This window comes from Trachurus japonicus, chromosome 18 (assembly GCF_045865225.1).
Source record: "Trachurus japonicus isolate A0001 chromosome 18, Traja_1.0".
NCBI classification, from domain to species: Eukaryota; Metazoa; Chordata; class Actinopteri; order Carangiformes; family Carangidae; genus Trachurus; species Trachurus japonicus.
Window position 1 is genome coordinate 14,902,478 of NC_140924.1, and position 21,227 is coordinate 14,923,704.

At 42.4% G+C, this 21,227-nt stretch overlaps 1 protein-coding gene across 1 annotated transcript; it reads left to right on the forward strand.

The window, feature by feature from the left end:
* Positions 1–917: 917 nt before the first annotated feature.
* On the forward strand, positions 918–20,427 carry usp12b (ubiquitin specific peptidase 12b). Its single transcript, XM_085806337.1, has 10 exons — positions 918–1,101; positions 6,601–6,681; positions 6,863–6,946; positions 10,080–10,209; positions 10,727–11,043; positions 11,810–11,886; positions 12,073–12,156; positions 13,776–13,973; positions 14,676–14,754; positions 20,288–20,427. The coding sequence occupies exons 1-10, from the start codon at positions 1,054–1,056 to the stop codon at positions 20,387–20,389; spliced, it is 1,200 nt and encodes a 399-aa protein (XP_085662463.1). The 5' UTR covers positions 918–1,053; the 3' UTR covers positions 20,390–20,427.
* The last annotated feature ends 800 nt before the right edge of the window (positions 20,428–21,227 follow it).

Consider the following 21,227-nt stretch of genomic DNA (forward strand, 5'->3'; position numbering starts at 1 on the left):
ATAAAAATTAATTAATTAATTAAATAATTCAAATTTCATTTTGTTGACAACAAAACAATTTTGATAGCCTAATAAACATTAAGATTGTGTAAAATTGTGAAGAATGTATTCAGGCTAGAGGAGTATCTGATACAGCTCCTCACAGGGTTATTATAGCTTACTGCTATTGAAATGTGCTTGAAATATTCCAGTGTTATAGGCCTAAATTTTATATTATAAAAATCCAGTGATGGGAATAATGGTGTAACGGCGCTACTTTTTTCAGTAATGAGTAATCAAAAAAGTTACTGTTTCCCCGTTATAACGCTATCACTGTTGCTGACAATTAAATGTGCCGTTACTTGACTCAAGAAATGACAGAAATCCTGTCACAAAATAATGTTAAGGTGTAGGCTACGCTATATGTTTGAGCAGATCAACTAGTCAGAAAAAAAGCTGTTTATCTGTAGGCCTAACTATCCAACTCACTCAGTACAGCCTACTGTGCCTACTGGCCTACTGCCTTTTTTTTTTGAGTAGGTAGCCTAACTCACTCAGTATATTGAGTGAGGTTAGTTCCAGTTAAACAGGAGGTTATGGGTTAGGTGGTGGGTAGGCCTATAGGTACTTTGTTACTTTTATAATGTAGCCTAATTCAGTGACTAACAGTTACTTTTTGGGGAAAGTGGGTTAACCTAGGCTACTTTTTAAAGGTAACATCCCTAACACTGTAAAAAAAAAAAAAATCTGTAGTGACTGCTGGAACTGGTGGTCAAACGTTTCATATTGATATTGTTCAATTTTGTAGGCTACTATTTTTGTTTTAACCTTTTATTGTGCTCATAGACTAGGCTGCATTAGCTATCAACGGCGGTGATTTATTTTGAAAGCGCCTGACCGGACGCGGCTGCTCCGTCCTGTTTTAACTGACAGCGGCAGCGACACCAGTCAGAGGCAGAACCAGGCTGAGAGGCTCCAGTCCCCGGAAACTCCGCCGCAGCAGCCGCCGCCGCATCGTCGGCTCTCACCATTTTCAACATCGGGGTTGGTTCGGTCCACCATGGCGGCTTACGGATGGAAATACTGATGACAGTCCGAAAGATCGCCTCGATTTGTACGATGGTAAGAAGATAGAAGGAGGAGGAAAGAAAGAGGGGGAAGGAGGAGCCGCGATCCGGCCCGGTCCGGTCCGCTGCTCGCCGGTGGCGCTAAGCTAACGGAGCGGCTAGCACAACATGATGATGATAATAACACGGAAAGTTGTACAGCTGCGCCCAGTGACGGTCTTTTTATGGATATTGTGGTTTAGTTTAATCAAAGCCGGTTAATTTGTGCCTAAACTGAGCTTGTTTGACAGTTTATTGACCCGGTTTGTAGTTTTGTTTACGCCGAGAAGGGCAGGGCTGACCAGCTAACAGTTAGTTAGCTTAGCCTGCTAGCCTGGTTTTGGACAAAGTTGTTTAGTCCAGAAAAAAACTAAAACAAAGCAACAGCATCCGGTTTCTCTTTAAAATATTTCTTATTCTATTTTTATTTAACATTTTATTCATCCAGGTAAAATATTTGAGAACAAATTACACGACCTGGCCAAAAATAAACATTACACAATAAATAAACATATCAACAACGATACTATAGGAAAGAATAGAATAGTCTTTAGCACTTAAAACTACTTAAAACAACAATATTATGGCCCTGCTAATAATAAAGAATAAGTAAAAGAATAAAAAGAAAGAGAAATAAATAAACAGTCATAGGGACATGCACATATTGTACTGTAAGTGAGTAAAAAAAAGATGAATTATGTAAGAATATGTTCCTTATTGTTCAATACAGTCAATTACAATGTTATGAGGTTAAAAGTCTAATCACCGCCCACGGTTTAAAGCTGTTTGTGGTTGTAGAGACCCTTTGCCTGGGTGTGAGGGGTCAGACAGGATGTTTCTTGCCCCTTTGAGACTAGAGACGCAACAAACATTATGATGCAATGTGCATGTAAGTGAGAATGTGTGTAGGATTAGCAAAAGCAACTGTCAACAATGATCTGTTTGATTTTTACACTTGGAAATGGTCAAAAGATGACAATGTGAAGATACACTTGTAAAAAAATATGTGTAAATTAATGGTTAAACACCGGCACGGTGATGTGAATGTAAACAGCGCAGCCAGCTGACGTTGCTGTCTCTTCATGTGATGGAGAAATGTAAGCATTTCCTGTCATGGGATATACTGTATAATATGTATACACACCCACTGTGAATGTTTTCCTTCTGGACCAACACTTAGCTGATGTCCAGGTTTTGGGCTTTTCATAATAAGTAGCTCTTTTAATAGAGCAGTAGACTATTAATTAGGGTTAATAAGGAATGATTGGATATTGATTATCTGTCTCTAGTGTGTCGCCTTTGGTTCAGTCGACTGTGAAATCCCCTCGCTGTCTCTCTTTAACCCGTCACCTGCGATGCTTCCTGAGGGTTACATCCACTCCTAAATAACATTATTTTACAGAGGCGTTTGTTCATAACCCGATACTTTTATTGATCCTGGCACAGAAATCCAGCAAAGTCAGAGGTCAGGGCTACAGGCTACGTAACGACAGAGGAGGAGGAACTCGCTGTAAAACACCTGATGCTTGTTAACACACCGGGCAGCGTCGACACAGATCCTGCAGCAGGAGGACAGTCAGCAACCGGTTGGACAGGTTATTACAGACGAGGAGGTCAAGGGTGAAGAGGTCGAACTAGGAGCTCTCGTTGTATTTAAAGCAACCGCTCGCTCACTCTTCTGCTCTCTGCCTGTGTTTGTTTGTTTGTTGGTCAGCAGCGGGCGGGTGGGTCGGCTTAAAGCCACAAGATTAACTTCTGACTGTAATTCATCCTCCTTCTACCTGCTGCACCTTCCAGAGCTGACAGACGGCTCGGCAGATGCCACCGAGGAGTCTGTCTGCTGCTGCAGTCTTTTTAATTTGTTGGCCGCCACCGCTGCTGCTGCTGTGTGTGTTTGTCTGTGTGTGTGTGTGTCTGTGTGTATGTGCTGAAAGCAGAAAGCTCTGACTTCAGCCTGTGCATAGACATAAAGATCATCACACACACACAACAGCGTGTAACATTACTTTAAAAAAGTGATTAGTTATAGTTACTAGCTGCTTTCCCCCCAAAAGTAACAGAGTTAGTAACTGAATTGCTACATTATAAAAGTAACTAATTACCAGGAAAACTAACTATTGCGTTATTTTTTCAATAAAATGCTCAAATATGTCAAATTACTTGGACTCGCCCCCCTAACCTCATGTTTATCTGGAACTAACCATCTTTTTCCGACTTGTTGATGGACTGAAAAAATGTGTAGATAACGTAGCTACACTTTAATGGGTGTATTATTTTGTGACGGGACATCTTGAGTCAAGTAACGGCGCATTTTATGGTCAGTAACGGTGTTATAACGGCGGAAACAGTCACTTTTTTGATTACTCGCACGCTGTTATTCCCATCACTGCTTTTAAAGTGAGGAGGTCAGCATCATTTATAATGGCCCGTGCCGGACAAACACTAACAACAAGGCTGAACATTAGCTGTGGCTGGCAGTCGACCAGTTTCTTCTGGGAAGGTTTTGTTTTGTTTTTTTTCTGAAAATCAATTCAGCCGGTGAAGCCTTGAGAGTCAGCGTCCGGGCCGTGGAGACCAGAGCTGGACTGGGTTTTTCTTTTTAATATAAAATCACCTCTGAATCTGCGATGTGGCAACATATTTGAGCGGATGGTTTTTAGAGAAACAAAATATAGGAAATGGTCAGTCGTGACTCCTCCTAATCATTTGATTTCACTGTGAAGCAGCTTTTAGACGAGACAGGGACTGATTTGTTCTGTCGTGTTTTGATTTTGTTCTGTTCCGTTTGTTGGTTTTTCATCTGTTCTCTCTTGACTCAGTATTTTTTTTGGGGTGTGGTGTATTTGAAGTTGAAGTCTGTCACGTTCGTCTCGTCTGCGTGACAAAGCAGAACAGTCACTTGAACCCTCCCGTCTGTCGTTCTGTTTCCACTGAAGCCGGCGGTTCTTCTTTCTTCAATCTGCTCTGCTCTGAGCAGCTGGCGGAGTTCACCTCGCTTTCATTTCCAAAACAGAGTTGTTGTTGTTGTTGTTTTTTGTTTTAAAGCTGCCGCTGCAAACCAGCACTGAAAATGAAACTTCAGGTTAAATTAAGCCTGGATTTACTAAACCTGAACAGATCTTATCACAGATACTTGCACCTGTGCCTGCTTTTTTGTGGTTGTTGATGTTGTTGTGGCACAGTGGAGCTTGTTTTCGTGTGCTGCTGCTGTCTTAGTTTACAAGCCTGCACGGTTTGTTTGATAAATAAACCTCAGCCACGTCTTCGTCTGCTTCACCTCGTGTCGATTGGACCAGAACTGAAGCAGCAGCAGCAGCAGCAGCATGATGATGATGGTGGTAATGATGAATAACAGCGGTGTGGCTCAGCTCCGTCCAGCCCCAGTCACCCCTGAAGGAAAAACTGCATCATCGTTATCACCGTCATCATCATCCTCATCATCCTCATCATCATACTCCTCCTCTTCTCTCTCTCTCTCTCTGCTGACTTAATATAATATTTAATTTCTGGAAACTCAGACCAGATGACGGACAGAGGGAAAAAGGCTTCACGATGACTTGCAGATGATTTGGTTGCCAAAAAACTATTGATACATCACTTATTACTCCGAGCTGATGGGTGATAGATTATAGATGATAGATAATAAGCCACCGTCAGTTGAGCCTTCACAGTGTTTCCATGTTAAACGGCTGCTTTAGTGTCTCGCTTTGAAAACCCTGGCACACAAACACAGACATATACAAACACACACACTCGGTTCTGGTAGTAAATTGTGTTTTGTGCCTCTGCTTTTTGAAAACCCAGATCAAGGCCAGGGTTTGTACTTGTAACTTAATTGTGCCGCTTCAGGGCCAAACACAGTGTGGGAATTCAGAGGGTTGAGATAAAGACATGGTACTTTTTTTTTTTCTTTTTTCGCTTTGAATTTCTACTTTATTTTTCTCTACAAAAGTGGCTTGGCAGCAGGAGCGTTAGTGTGACCTCACAGATGATGTCATTTACACATAAATTCTCAATGTTTTTCCTTCTTTCTACACATTCACAGACTTTTTTATTGATAAAAAAGGCGTACGAAAACACAGATGGTTCATTTTACATCTTTGCAGTATATTTCCATCGACTTTCAATGTTACCCAAAGTAAAAATGTGACACTTATTTACTGATGGAAGATCACATTGCGTTACCGTCAATGTTGTTCAGAGCTGAGTCATGGGAGGAAATGTGGGAATTTGGACGTCAGTGAGTCATATGAAAAAATCAGGAAGTGGCTTTTTAATAACAAACCATCATCCACATGTCAAAGCAGCTGCTTAACAATAACAGATACGTCGTCCAGTTACTGCCTGGTGTGAATTAGCTGGTGGAGCAGCTTCTGTGGCCTGTCTGTATTTAGATTAGAATAGAATAGAAAAGTACTTTATTAATCCTTTGCAGATAGAAAAGAATAAAAAATACGGATATGATAATTTGGAGAATGAAATGATATGATGGATACAGTCACAAAATCTGTATAAAATGATAAGGAAAAGTAATTCACAGGCACATCAGCTGGTAATATTATCTATATAATATAATGTATATTATTCTATTATGCTGGTGGTTTACATCAAAATTGTTTTTACAAATGAGCTTTTTTTAATTAGTCTAGAAAACGTTGGTGGTGATGAGGCTGACGGTGTGCAGTGCAGTGGGGGCAAATGTGTGTGTATGTGTGTAGAAACAGGATATGAAGCTGGGGGCACAGCTGCAGCAGCCAGATGTTGGACGGTCCAGCAGAGCAGAGAGAGAGGGAGAAGCAGGAAACAATGGAGAGGAAGTGGAGGACAAGAGATAAAGTTTAAACAGGATCATCTCATTGTAGAGCATCATGAAGAACAAATATATGACGCAGGTGTTTATAGTTGTATTATGTCATCATGTGTTGATGATCTTCTTCTCCTCTTTTTCCTCCCCCTGCTCCTCTTTCTCCTCCTCCTCCTTCTTCTCCTCTTTCTCCTCCTCTTCCTCCCCCTGCTCCTCCTCTTTCTTCTCCTTCTCCTCCTCTTTTTCCTCCTCCTGTTTTTCCTCCTTCTCCTCCTCCTCTTTTTCCCCTTCTTTCTTCTCCTTCTCCTCCTCATCTTTCTCCTCGTCTCTCTCTTTCTCCTCTTTTCCTCCCCTTTCTTCTCCTCCTCTTGTCCTCCTCTCTCTTCTCCTCTCTCTCCTTCCCCCTCTTCTCCTTCTCTTCCTCCTCCTTTTCCTCCATTTTCTTCTCCTCTTTTCCTCTTTCTTCTCCTTCTCCTCCTCCTCCTTTTTCTTCTCCTCTCTGTCCTTCTCCGTCCCGGCCTCCTCTTTCTTCTCCTCCTCCTCTTTTCCCTCCCCTTTCTTCTCCTCTTTCTTCTCCTCCTCTTTTCCTCCTCTTTCTTCTCCTGCTCCTCCTCCTCTTCTTCCCATCCTTCTCCTCCTCTCTTTTTTCCCCCTCTTCTCCTTCTCCTCCTCCTCCTCTTCCTCCTGCTCCTCCTCCTCCTCCTCCTCCAGGGCGCCAATGCCTCTGCCTTGGAAAAGGAGATTGGACCGGAACAGTTTCCCGTTAATGAACACTACTTCGGATTGGTCAACGTGAGTATCAATCAAAGCTACACAACATTTATTACAGACTTGATTATAAACTCAGAGGAAACATTCATTTTCATTATTTAAAGGTTCATTTCATCATTAATGAGTGATTCTGCTGCTGAACAAACCCCCTCCACTCAGCCCTCCACCTTTCTTTTCTCTTTGTCTCTTTGTCTCTCTCTAGTTTGGCAACACCTGCTACTGTAACTCAGTGCTGCAGGCTCTGTATTTCTGTCGACCGTTCAGGGAGAAGGTGTTGGCATACAAGGTAAGTGATGACAGAAACGCCATAGCAGTAACGGAGCGAGAGCAGTATACCTCTCCACAGACGTGTACGGTGGACACGGCGTCGCTCAGGCTGAAAGAATGCGTTTTAAACACCATATTTGCCCGACTGTAAGATAATATTTTCTCTGGATGTTAGTTTGAAAACACAGGCTTGGTATTTGTAGCTGCTGTCATCTGTTAAACTAGGCAAAGAAGGCATATTTATTTATATAGCACATTTCATACCAAGGGGCAACACAATGTGCTTTACATAAAGACAAAACATTTAACAGTAAGAGTTGGAAACAGGGAAAAAAACTGCATTAAAAATATACAATTTCTAAAAAATAAAATAAAACCCAAAATAGTATAAAAAATAAAAAAAAGGAAACTAAGCTGCATGCTGACTACAAACGTCTGAAAAGAAATATCAAAGTGATAGAAGGATATGCACTATCACTATAACTTCGACCAAGAATTGTGATTTTACTCAAAAACACAAAGTGTGTCCAAGCAAATTTCTGTTAGTACGATAAATAGTTATAAATAGTAATATTGTGACAGTTTGTATAAATTAAATTCAAAACCTTTATTCCCACACTGTACAGCAGGGGTGTCAAACGTGCGGCCCGTGGGCCAAAACTGGCGTCAAATTCGACCCTGAGGATGAATTTGCCTAGTGTGAAAATAACATGGACGGCAGAAGAGGCATAATATTGTTGAAATTGCACATATTTTGTTTTTATCAAGAAATTTCCGGTTGTTAATAATATGTTTTGTAAAAGGATAGTTAATTACGTAACTGTAAACATCTTAATGTACTAACACAAAGGGAAAAATTCTAATTTCTTTTTATTTATAGGTTATCATGCTGTTATTTTACTGGTCCGGCCCATCACCAGAGTAACATCTTAGATGCTGCAGCTCATCTGTGTAATTGGGGCCAATGGAGCAACAAAAACAGACACTGTTTTTTTTTGTTTTTTTAATCCAAAACTGAAGCGAGTGCACCTGAGATCGTTGCCAATAATCCATCCATCCGTCCCTCACTGCTACAAATATGGTGTGGGTCTGCGTCTGAACCTGCCGTTGAGCCACATCTGTTTCACCTTATCTCCTCCCCGAGTCCGGTCTGAGCTCCAGCCGCCCCACGGTCCCGTCTCATCTCATCACCGCCAGGCCTAATCACAACCTAATGTTAATCTAAACACGCCCCGCGGCTTCCTCGCCTCTGCAGGAGAAGCACACACAACCTGTCTGCATGGTTTTTAACAGTTTTTACCCCTTTTTCTTTCTCTCTCTCGTCTAAATAACTCCGACCGACCGACCGACCCGAGGCTTTGTTTTCAACCCCTGCGTCTCGTCATCTTGACTGCTCCTTGCTCCTTGTTGCCCAGACAGACGGGGCCTATTTTTAGCAGCATACTTTGCCGCATTACAAGACTTCAGCAATTTAAGTTGGCAGGTGCAGTTTTATCACAACTGATGGGAACCGATGACCGGAGCAGCAGCAATTACGCCAAAGTCATAATAAACTCCACTTTTTTATCAGTTTAATCTTCTTCCTAGCTGAGCCCTGACACGTCCCTGAGAGTAGCCGACTGTTGCTAATGATTTATTTAAAAAAAGAAAAAAGAAAAGTGCAGACGGAGGAGAAATTTGCAAGCGCTCGTCTTGCTTATGAACTCGGTGGCTCCTGTAATGTGTTTCCCTGCCGCGAGGAAATAGATTCCTGTCCTGACAAGGCAGACGGAGCATCTCCGATATCTTTTCACTCGCGAGGAACTGACAAGGAACCGAATCAACTTGTCAAGCAGCCAAAGAGTTACTGCTGTCTGTCACTACATGTCACAAGTTGCAGCTCCAAAAACCTAAAAACTACTCCAGATGCCGTCAAGGGAGTGAGAGAGAGAGAGAATGAGGACACGACTGCACTTGGAGATACACTTCCACCTCGATGTGGAATTTACAGTATGTTTTCCTTTGGTAGGAATATTTCACGTTTCACTTCAGGCTATCTTATCCTTGGACTCCTCGCTCGAAGTGTCTGGGACAAAATTTTCCCCAACAGATGTAGCTTGATTTAAAATACGAAAAGTACAACTGGTGGAGTTGCATGTCAGGAAAAATATTAATCTTCATTAAAGGTTCATATTTTAGTCTCCCCCTGTGTTGATCCGTAAGAAGATATATTTGTAGTTTTAAGAACCCAAACCGTTTTTTTTTGTTTTTTTTACAGCATACCCTAACCCTTTTAGGCTGGTTGGTGTCAGCCAATCAGAAGAGAGGAGGCGCTGAACCACTCTTCTCATTGGCTGACTGTTTTATGAGTGAGCCAATAAATATAGAGCAGATTTCAGATCAAAACACTCACTTAGCTGACTGCTTCGTTGTGACATCACAGAGTGACAGGAAGTCCTGACGGCTGGTTTTAAGGCTCAGTTTCTGAATACAGCCTGTGTGCATTTCTCTGTGGACTGAGGCTTTGATACTTTCACGGTATTAATATAGAACCTAGAGCTGCTTTATAATCACACTACACATGGACATCTACCTTTATACTGTATGGAGCTTTAACACAAACACTTACCTTTATACTGTATGGAGCTTTAATACAAACATCTACCTTTATACTGTATGGAGCTTTTAATACAAACCTTTTGTATTTGACCTTTATCCTGTAGCTGTTTTTTTAGTTTTAGTTTTGTTTTATTTATTTGCACCATAAAAATCAAAGACAATTTCAAAAACAGAAATGAAACAAAAATACCGGTAGTAAGTGCGGGAGAAGTTAAAAACCCTAAAATATGCAAAGATTCAAGAACAATTCAATCCAGCAAAAAAAGAAAGGAATAAAAGTGCCTTATTATAACAAGAAGAGTCAAAATAAAATTGTGAGTATGTACAAGTGTAAAATGATTGTGTATGAGTGGGTGAGCATGAGTATGATCCAATTACAACTATACTAGGAATGGAACCCGTTACCTTTCACCTGCATCACCTTCTGTGTGGGTGTTTTTATAGTTTGATATCATCGCTCGTATAGATTAGATAAAATGTCAATGTTCATCCTGAGTTGGACACTGCCTCACCTCCACCTTAACTGTCTCCTCCTCCTCCTCCTCCTCCTCCAGGTGCAGCCACGTCGTAAGGAGTCCCTCCTCACCTGCCTGGCCGACCTGTTCAACAGCATCGCCACGCAGAAGAAGAAAGTCGGCGTCATCCCTCCCAAGAAGTTCATCTCACGGCTGAGAAAAGAGAATGGTAGGAACACGGCACCATCAGTATTGTTGTATTATTTATCATAAGACGTGACGTGGCGCGTTGCTGTTGCACCTGTCGGGGAATTTAAACGCACGACTTCCTGTATTGAAGCAACACAGCTGAGATATTAGATGAGAAGAAAAAGAAGAGGAGGAAAAGGGAAGGAGTGTGAGACGAGGGGGGAGGGGGAGTGGGGTTGATTTAGTTTCAGCTGAGGAAATAAAATTGTCAGCCAAACCCTGGAGTGGATATCAGATGAAAAAGCAGAGGCGGTCTTAATTGGCTCGTTGCTCCTCGCCAACATGTGCTGATGATGTTTATTTTCTGTTCCCTCTTTCTTCGACGCCTTCCTTCCTCATTCGTCGTCTATTTCTGTGTCTTCTGTCACGTTCGTGTCTATTTTCCTCTTTTCCACTTCTCTGTATGTCCTTTTTTTTTCATGCTTTTGCTGTCTTTCCCCCTCCTCCTCCCGTCTCCTCACGCACCTCCACACCTCTCCACCTGTGTCGCCCCTCAGAGCTGTTTGACAACTACATGCAGCAGGACGCCCACGAATTCCTCAACTACCTCCTCAACACCATCGCAGACCTGCTGCAGGAGGAGAAGAGCCAGGAGCGGCAGCAGAACGGGAAACTGGTGCAGAACGGAGGAGGAGGAGGGGGAGGAAGTGCAGGAGGAGGAGGAGGAGGAAGTGAAGGAGGGGGAGGAGGAGGAGGTGGAGGAGGAGGAGGAGGAGGAGAAGGCGAAGGAGGGAAGGAGACACAACAGACTTGGGTCCACGAGATCTTCCAGGGGACACTGACCAACGAGACGCGCTGCCTCAACTGTGAAGCTGTGAGTGTCCGAGCTTCAGCTACAGACTCTGTGATACTAAATACTAAGAATACAAGCATGTAATTATCTGTTAAAGGGATAGTTCAACATTTTGGCAAATTGGCTCATTGCCATAATCCCTATAGTCATCGCAGTAGGTTCATTACTTTTAATTGTCGGTGCAAGCTATTTTTAGAACGGCGAGCTGCTCAGAGCTACGCTACGGAAGCTAATGGGATTTCTTGGTTTCCCTCATCAAACTCATCAAATACACAATCCAACAACTCCAAAACGCTCTGGTGGACAAGTTGTGACCTGCACATTCACCACGCTATGAGATAATAACAGAACGTTACGCGACAGAGCTGTTTTAGAGGTAAATGCAGAGACTGCTTGCTGAAAAACTGCCCCGATCAGCGGTTTTGCATGAATTTACCTCTAAAACAACTCTGTCTTGTAACGTTCTGGTATTATTTCGTACTAAAACTGTAGGGATTATGGCAATGGGCCAGTTTGTCAAAATGTTGAACTATCCCTTTAACCCAAAAGACTCATGCAGAATGAATTCAATCAGAAAGAGGAAAAAGTGTCCACGTCCAGGAGCAGATCTGACTGCATCACAATCCCTGCACTTGAATGTGTTGTATAAAGACGGCTGTAAATGAGACATGAAGGACAAAACCTAAACACAACAGTCGTAACAACTTACGCTGCAAGTTTTTTTTTCTGCCGGTTCAGTAAAGCCCTCAACGTGACCTTGAGCGTCTCTGTAACTTTCTGTTTCCAGGTGAGCAGTAAAGACGAGGACTTCCTGGACCTGTCGGTGGACGTGGAGCAGAACACGTCCATCACACACTGTCTCAGGTAACAAACAGCCGTCGCCCAGAAAATTAACCTGTTCATGCTCAACTGATGCTCAAAGTCACAGGAAAGACGGCGAGACGGACGAGTCGTTACCGGCTCAGGACCGCAGTGTGTGTAGAGCTGTTTTAAATGCAGGTCTGTGTGTCTGTGTGTGTGTGTGTCTGTCTCTCCTCGTCCTCTGAACAGGGGCTTCAGCAACACAGAGACATTATGCAGTGAATACAAGTACTACTGTGAGCAGTGTCGCAGCAAACAGGAAGCCCAGAAAAGGTGAGTGACATTAGCTGCACATCGAGTTTCCTGAGTTTCATCATTCCTACTCCTTAGTATCTTTTTCTTTCTTTTCTTTCTTTATCATCATTTCTACTCTTACTGATCCTTTTCTTTCTTTATCATCATTTCTTCTCCTACTTATCATTTTCTTTCTTTATCATCATTTCTACTCCTTCGTATCTTTTTCTTTCTTTCTTTTCTTTATCATCACTTCTACTCCTACTGATCCTTTTCTTTCTTTATCATCATTTCTACTCCTTCGTATCTTTTTCTTTCTTTCTTTTCTTTATCATCACTTCTACTCCTACTGATCCTTTTCTTTCTTTATCATCATTTCTTCTCCTACTTATCATTTTCTTTCTTTATCATCATTTCTACTCCTTCGTATCTTTTTCTTTCTTTCTTTTCTTTATCATCACTTCTACTCCTACTGATCCTTTTCTTTCTTTATCATCATTTCTACTCCTTCGTATCTTTTTCTTTCTTTCTTTTCTTTATCATCACTTCTACTCTTACTGATCCTTTTCTTTCTTTATCATTTCTTCTCCTACTTATCATTTTCTTTCTTTATCATCACTTCTACTCCTACTGATCCTTTTCTTTCTTTATCATCATTTCTACTCCTTCGTATCTTTTTCTTTCTTTCTTTTCTTTATCATCACTTCTACTCTTACTGATCCTTTTCTTTCTTTTCTTTATCATCATTTCTATTCTTACTGATCCTTTTCTTTCTTTATCATCATTTCTACTCTCTCTGATCCTTTTCTGAACATGTACATTTTCTATCTGACTTTTTAACTCAGAGTATCCACCAACACATTTGTGCATGTTATTTCTGTTCCTGTAAGACAAAGTAAACTGATGTGAAGAGGTTTCTGCCCGTTGTGAAACTCGCAGCTCTTCACACTGACAAACCCGTCGTCTCCAGATCAGCGCCTCAGTGTCTCTGCAGTCGTTGTGGGAGCAGTTAAAGTTTCTATCTACGCGGACACAAATACACATCATTCTTTTTTTTCTTTAAAAAAAAATAAAAAATTTCCATTAGCATGTACCCTCTGAAACCACATCTTGATGTTACTACAGCAACCAGGCGGTGGGGTGGGGGGGGTGAGCCTTCCTGTTGCTTTCTGAGAAGTTGATCATAGGTGTGTAAATCTGATTGAGGCGGAGGTGTGTGTGTTATTATTAACCGCTGAGCCTCAGAGCAAGAAGAAGAAGATGTTGGACCCGTGTTTTTACCGTCCACCATGTTTAATCCATTAGTGTCACCAGCGACGCCGTCTGTATAAACACAAAGCGACAGAGAGCTGCCTTCTTGTTCCTGGTGGTGCAGCAGTAATAATAGTGTCAACATGGAAAGCTTTTTTTGCCTTTTTTGTGTCGGGGACGATTCACCCTGCTTCTCTTTGTCTGACTTTTTTACTTCTCTCCTGGTGTTTTTTTCCCCCGCTGACCTTTGTACAAAGCCCGGCTCTTTATTTATTTTCACTTGGATTTTTCCTCTTTCAATAAAAAGTCCTTGCGAGCCTCTCGAGGCCGAGCGCGCGCAGTGTTCAAATGCACCAAAGCCTCAGGAACTCCTGTAAAACCACTTTAACATGTCTCTCTCCGGTCAGGATGAGGGTAAAGAAACTTCCCATGATCCTCGCCCTCCACCTGAAGCGCTTTAAATACATGGACCAGCTGCACCGCTACACCAAACTGTCCTATCGCGTCGTCTTCCCGCTGGAGCTCCGCCTCTTCAACACGTCCGGGGACGCCACCAACCCCGACCGCATGTACGACCTGGTGGCCGTCGTCGTGCACTGTGGCAGGTACGACAACAAACAAGATGTTTCCTTTTGATGTTATTGACAACAATGTTACTTTATAAAATGTTTTTTTTTATATGTGATTATAGTAAAGTTTTGTTTACATCCAGCTCTTTGAAACGCACTCATGTTTTGAGGACGATTATCAACCAACTCTCTGTGAACCTGCACATGTTGTTGTTGTTTCCCTCAGGCAGATCTGCATCATATATAAACACACTGTTGATGTAAACATGTTAGAAACCACACGTCGTCTTGGTTCAACCACACAACAAGATGCTGTAGAACTAGTGTTTCACCTCTGAACGCCCCCCGCCGCGTTCACCACAGTCAGATGACACAGTTTGATAACAACACGTTCGTTCATAAGCTTTGAACGTCTGTTTCCTCAGTGGTGGAACTACATCAAATATTCAACGCCTTGATTCAACAGAGCTTTATTGTCAGTTCAGTAGAGAACAAGTACACAGTGAGATGAAGACGGTGATCCTCCAGGGCTGCGGTGTTGCATAAAGACTTAAAAACAAACATTAAACAAACTGCATTTAAAAGAGAAATAGTGCAAACAACAGATTATTTAGTGTTGTCTTTTCCAGATGTAGACTATTCTCTGAAGTGAATGAGAGAGAATTGTTGAATAAATATTAATTATCGTTTGTGAATAATGTGTCTGACGTGTACTGGTCGTCCTCTGTGTCTCTGCAGCGGTCCAAACCGTGGACACTACATCACCATCGTCAAGAGCCACGGCTTCTGGCTGCTGTTTGACGACGACATCGTAGAGGTAACAACGGGTTTTCTCCTCCTTCGTTTTCTGTTTCATCCTCAGAGAAAAGTGTTGAAAGAATAACAGAGAGGAGTTTTGACTTGAGCTTGATCATCAAACACTTTTCATATGTGTGAGATCAATGTAGCTCAAGATGTTCAGAGCTTCAGTCTCACATCTAAAGCCTTGGAGGAGCTGCTTCACATTTGGTACAAATGACGACTTAAATTCAAAGATGAACTGAATAGATTTGGTCGGTCCGAGGTCAAAGGTTACCTCACCTCACAAAAATGAGTGACTTCCTTTAGATTCAGTTTATAACGTTCACCGGGACTCAAGGGTTAGGTCACGGTGACCTGTAGCATTTATTGAACTTTCAAAAAATGAAGGAACAAGGAACAAAAAAAAAAAAAACAGCTTTGTTTTTTGGTTATTAATGATAAAAGTTCGACATCTGAGCATGAGAGTGCAGCCACACCGGGTGTTGTCTCTTCTCACTCTATACAGAACTGACAAACCTGAGATTGTTACGACATAAAAGGGTGTATGTATACATTTTCATTTTTCACACTTTTCAACTTTCAGTTCTCTTTTAGTTCTCTTCCGTCCCCAGTGACCTTACAGAATGATTACATTTCAAATAGAAAAGAAAAGGTTTGGTCCTTCTTGACCTTTTAGTTTTGGATTTAAATTCAGTTTTGAAACAAACAGGAAACAAAACAATGATAAAGTGAGAGGTGAAGTCAGGAGTCAGCCGAGCAGGTAAGAGTTTCAGGTCTCCATCGTCCGACCCGTCTCCACCTCGTCCTCAAGCCCGACAGGAATTTCAAACGTCCGTCCTTCCAGACTCGGTGTAGATCCTGGCTCTGCCGATGTTGTGTCTGGATTTCCCTCACGGCGAGCGGGGGCGGGGGGGGGGGGGGGGGGGGGGGGACGACCTAGATACTTCAACCTTTTGCTGAAATAATGAGCAGCTAAAAGTCGGGTTTAGCGATCAGGACTCAGGATACGATCAAAAGGAGCAGAGCCGTGCATGAAAGCAGCGGCTCAGGAGAAAGAGAGGAGGAGGAGACGGAGGGAAAGAAAACAGAGCTGCTTTAGATTACAGAGACCTGAGGACCAGAGGACGAGGTCTAGACTGAAGACAAACCATGTTTATCTGCGCTTTCCTCTTCATATTCGTCCTCTTCTCATCTCCACATCTCTTCTCCTCTCATCTTCACCTTGTACCTTCTCTAACTGGAGCGTTTTTCATCCTGGTTACACGGTCGTAAACCAGAGGCCTCTTTGATCGGCTCGTCGTGTCTGAGAGATTGTAAATAAGGACCGAGTGCCGCTCCATCCCTCATTCGTCATCCCATTTCTCTCTCTCTTTTTTTTTTTTCACGATCTGCAGGCAGGTGACGCTGATGTCGAGATCGCACTTCTTGTGAAAACTCGTGTTTATTTTTAACTTCTCAAGTCTTTCACTCCGCATATGTTTCGGTTGTCACAAAGTTTTTTTCTTGCGGCTCCGCCACCCTTCGCCGCCGCTTCTCCTCCAGAACCATCTGCTTCCCCTCTGTGAAGTGGTGACAGACGACAACATGGCACCCTTCAGCCTTCACAGGAACAACGACAGTCTGACGTCCCTCCACATGTGTGTGACAGCGCTCAGCCGCCTGCTCCACGCCTCCACACCTCCTCCAGCTCCAGGAGACACAACAGGTTTATCAAACCAGAAGAAAATTGGATTAATTAAATCATTAATCACCTCCGCAGCATTTATTCTGTGGCTGTCCTTACACTACAGGTGCTGATGCCCAATTCTGATTAACATTTTTTATTTTCATTATTTCAACAATAACAGTTATAACAATAAACCCCTCCCAAACCACCACCACCATCTATGCCAATCCCTTTCCGGTTGCCAACATCTACCGCTGTGTGCCTTCATGTACAGCTGTTACAGCTACACAAGCTGTATCATTGAAGACAAGTCATAAAATAAACTAAAATAACAAATAATAAACCAAAACAAAAAATAGACACACAAAATGACACCAGGCTAGGTCAATACAACAAATAAATATAATAAGCACTGCAGTAAAGAGATAATTTGTTAAGAAATAAAGAGAGATCAAAATAAAATCCATACAAAAATAAGAAGAAGCACTTATATCTGATTTGTGTTGACTGTCTGGTGCTATTGTCGCATTGATGACGCACGACTTGCAATGTCTAGAAGTATCAAATCTGTCTGTTTAGATCAGACGTGTTGGCATTTGTCCAATTTATTTCCACATATGAAGGAGGCCTGAAACCAATCGGACAATATCCGATTTCATGTATTTTTCCTATGTGACAGATCCAATCTGTGCCATTTAAGAAGAGAAAAAATCAGACTTGTGTCTCTTGAACCATGAAGTGTAAAGATGGCTCATGTCTATGAAGTCGCTGCTTCACTATGGCGCAGTGTTTACCAGTTGTATGATGACGTATCTCCCTGGTCGTTGGCCATCGACCACATTTGTCCGTGGTCAAAGCTTCGCTGTGTTGCTGTGTTCTTCCTGCAGCCAAGTAGCCTCTCTCTCACTTTGTTATTTTTCTTTCCTTGAGCCGAAGAGCACGATGGCACGTCGCAGCAGCAATCAAGCCACCAGCAGTTAACTGACTGTGCAGTGATTGTGGTTTAATGATCCAGTCGTCACTGTTGAGTAGCGGTTTTCTTTTGTTTGTATAACTTTCTTTTGAGACTGCAGACACACAGAGCTGTACCAAACCCTCTGCAAAGGTTTTTTTTCTGCTCTATAGATACTTTATTATTTAGATTCATAATTTGTTTTAAAGAAAATGCTGCAAAGAAATCCATAATTTGTACCAATTACAGGGAAATCAAATGCTAGTGTTGTAGCTCTTGTTCTTAATATTAATTTCCATTATATCTTAAATTTTGTTGAAGCCCAAAAACATTTGACTGATTAAACTAAATCATAACAAAAAAGAAGAAATTAATCACTGTTATTAGAAACTAGGAGCACAAACGTTTGCACCTTAATGTGCTTTTCCAACAGATTTCATCGTTGCGTTTTAGATTTATCAACAAAATAACTCTCATTTCCTTTAATTTCCATTCAAGATAAAAATCAATAAGCAGGCCCAGACTGCATTTGTGGAATCTGTGGTAATAATCAGCGTAAATGTTGCATTAAAGTGTAATTTTAGGTGCTTAAAAACTCAACAAAACGGGAAAAGTTGAGAAATGAAACATCTGCACAGTGTAAATCCAATGGAAACCAACAGTTGTCTGAAAAACACATCTGCATGGTTGTGTATAATCGATCCATGTATTTATGAGGAACATCTGTCCGGTCTGACGCAACCGATACGACGGCTCTGCCACGTTTTAGCACGGAGGACATTGTCAGGGTGGCGCGGTGGTCCGGTGGTTTGAGCTGCAGCTTCACACAAAGCTCTTTGTGTGAAGTTTGCCTGTTCTCCATGTGGGTTCCTGGTTCTAGCCCGGTTCTCCGGCCGCTTTGACCCAACAAAGATCGGCACTGCAGCTAACGGATGGACATTATTGTATAAGTTGTGAAACCTAATTGTGAATTGGCTCGAACCTCCTTTTTTTAAAAAAAATCAAACCTCCGTCCTACTTCGGGACCTTTCGCCCAATTAGATTAGTTTATTTAACTTTAAATCTCGACGGAGGGAGGGGGGGAGAGGTCACCCCCGCTGTTTGAGTCCAGACAGAGCTGCTGCAGCCCCTCGATCGCTGCAGCAGTGTACTTTTCCACTACGATGGGAAGGACGCCTGCTGCAACATCTGGTCCAGCGGACAGACACTGGCTGAGTCGTGGCAGATTCCGCTGAGTTTGCAGAGCTGAAAACACCAACTTATCATTTTCTTTATGGTTTGAGGAGATTCACTCTCCGTCTCCTCGCTGCTTTCTGTTCAAGCCTCCACAGCTTTATCCTACAAGTTATATCCATCCCACTTTGCCCCCTTTATCTCCCATTTGTGGCACTTAAAGTTTTGTTTTCACCCCCATTTTTCCCCCCTGTTTGTTTCAAAAATAAAAACCAGACATTAACCAGTTACTTGTCAACATCCTGAACTTTAAATGGAGATTCAATGGCAAGCTAAAAGACGCAGTGAAACAGTTACACAACAAAGTTCAACAGGGTTTTTATGTTGTGCTAAGACGGACCTGTCGTCCTCGGCTCGTCTTTGCTCAAAGGTTGGGGGGATAAAACAAGTCGGAACATGAAACGCTCTCCTTGTTTTTTTTTTTCCCCTGTGTCTGGAAAATTTGTGGAAACTAATTTTCAAAAACATTTGGAGAAGTGATTTTGATAATGACAGTCTTTTTACGAGGGGGGGGGGGGGCTAAGTGGAGCACAGCTGTTAGCAGATCTGTTGTGTTTGAGTGAAATAACACAAAAAAAGCTCTGGTTTGTCCAAGAATGTCTCTCAAACCAAAAAATATGAACACGATGTTCCGTTTTGGTTAAAACTTTATTGGTGCCCGGTTACATCTGTGCTCTGTGACCAGGAAACACAGAGTGAGTGGCATCTTTTTCTTTCCTCTTCATGTTCATTGCGAGACAGAGCACATGAATGAAAAATTAAAAAATACGAAATCTTTCATGTGTGATTCAGATTATCTCATGAGGTCAAAACCTAAAATAATCACAAAGAGACATGAGCTACAGAGATCAGATCTGTGTCTGCATCAAAATTAGAAGGAACAAATATCATCTATGTTCCTAAAAACAAAACGGGAAGTGAACACGATGTTCTGCAGTCTGGACACGTACATGTGCACGCATTTGCTTTCTTTCCTAAGAGTTTGATGAGGCCGAGCGGCTGGTGGGAGGCGATCAGATCTCCAGACAGACTGGAGCTACAGTCAGAGATACTGTACACAAGAGCAGGTTGGATGGACATGAAAAGTTTTAGCATCCAACCCTCTAAAACTACAGATAACTCTTTTTATATTGGCGTAGTGTTAAACTTAAAGGAGACATATCATGCCCCCTTTTCCACAAATTATAATCGTTCCCAGGTGTCTTAAAGACATGTATGTGACATGCTTCAGTCAAAATACCCCAAGGATCAAACATCACAACTCTCTTTTCATCCTCTCAAAACAGCCCTGTTCAGAACGGCTGGTTTCAGTGCCTGTCCCTTTAAATGCAAATTAACCACTGCTTGCCCCGCCCCTTCTAACGGTACCAGGTAGGGGTGGGATTATGCAAATTCAAAAACTAATGACATCATTGTCAGACAACAACAGCTCGTAAAACCACGTAGCCTGCAAGTTAAAGATTTTTTTAGGGTCAATTCTCACATTTTGGCGGCCAGAAGGCAAGACAAACATGTTAAAGAGCCTTCAAAAGGTGATATTTCCATGATATGTCCCCTTTAAGACACGACCAGGCTGTTTCCCGTCCTTCCAGTCTCTATGCTAAGCTAAGATAACCGACCTTGTGTTCTTCTAGGAAAATTAATTTAACTGTAGGGATCCACGAGAACTTCAACCTGTGTCTTCTTCTTCTTTTGCAGAAAATTGACGCTCAGGCGATCGAGGAGTTCTACGGTCTGACGTCGGACATTTCCAAGAACTCTGAGTCGGGTTACATCCTGTTCTACCAGTCCAGAGACTGAAACCAGCCAGTGGTAAAAAAACAAAACAAAGAAAGAAACAACAACAACAACAACCCCCAACGGACTGTCACTCAACAGAGAGGGAGGGGCTTATGGCTGCCACCGGCTCCGCCCAGTACGCTCACATAATGTAATCCAGGCTTTATTCCCTGTAGGCGGAGATTTGCACTGGAGCGCCCACTCGGATCGGGTTGAGTCATGCGCAGGTCGCGTGCCAGCCTCCTGGATTATGACCGTTCGAATCCTCTGAGCCCACACTGCAACAAAGCACCTTACGAAAACAAACAAAAGCAAACAAGATGGCCGATTCTGTAACGCTCGCTTTGCACTGTGGCATCAGCTGGGAAGACTTCAGAGTTAACGCCAATCCAAGAGGCTGACATCGATCGCCCCGTGCACAGCAGCAGAGGTATTAAAAAGAAAAAGAAAAAGGAGGAAAAAAAAAAAAAAAAAAGCAGTCCGGGACTGTGGTGACGATGCAGAGCGACCAATCAGCTGTTTCAGATGAGTGACTCGTACCAGAGGAACGCCAAGCCTCCTCGTCATGGTAACCATCGGTGGCATCGCAGTCTTCTGTTGCGTTTTTTTATTTTAAAGTGTGTGCATATTATTATTATTATAATTATTATTATTATTACACCGTGCTAAATTAGCTTTCCACAGCGACCGTAAAGCATTTCCTCCGCTTTACGCTAACACATAACCTTCACCTCAAAGAGAAAGAAAAAAAAAAAATAACGTAACGCAACGGCTCAGAGGAGGGTCGACTGATATCTGCCTCCTGTCGCAGCAGAACCACTGACACTACCTTCAGCCATGGGATAGCTCGGTGCACAGC

Coding starts and splice junctions, on each gene's coding strand:
- usp12b (XM_085806337.1), top strand. CDS start 1,054: ATGGAAATACTGATGACAGTCCGAAAGATCGCCTCGATTTGTACGATG. Junction 6,947..10,079: donor AGAAGGTGTTGGCATACAAG/GTAAGTGATGAC, acceptor CTCCTCCTCCAG/GTGCAGCCACGTCGTAAGGA. Junction 13,974..14,675: donor GTCGTCGTGCACTGTGGCAG/GTACGACAACAA, acceptor GTGTCTCTGCAG/CGGTCCAAACCGTGGACACT.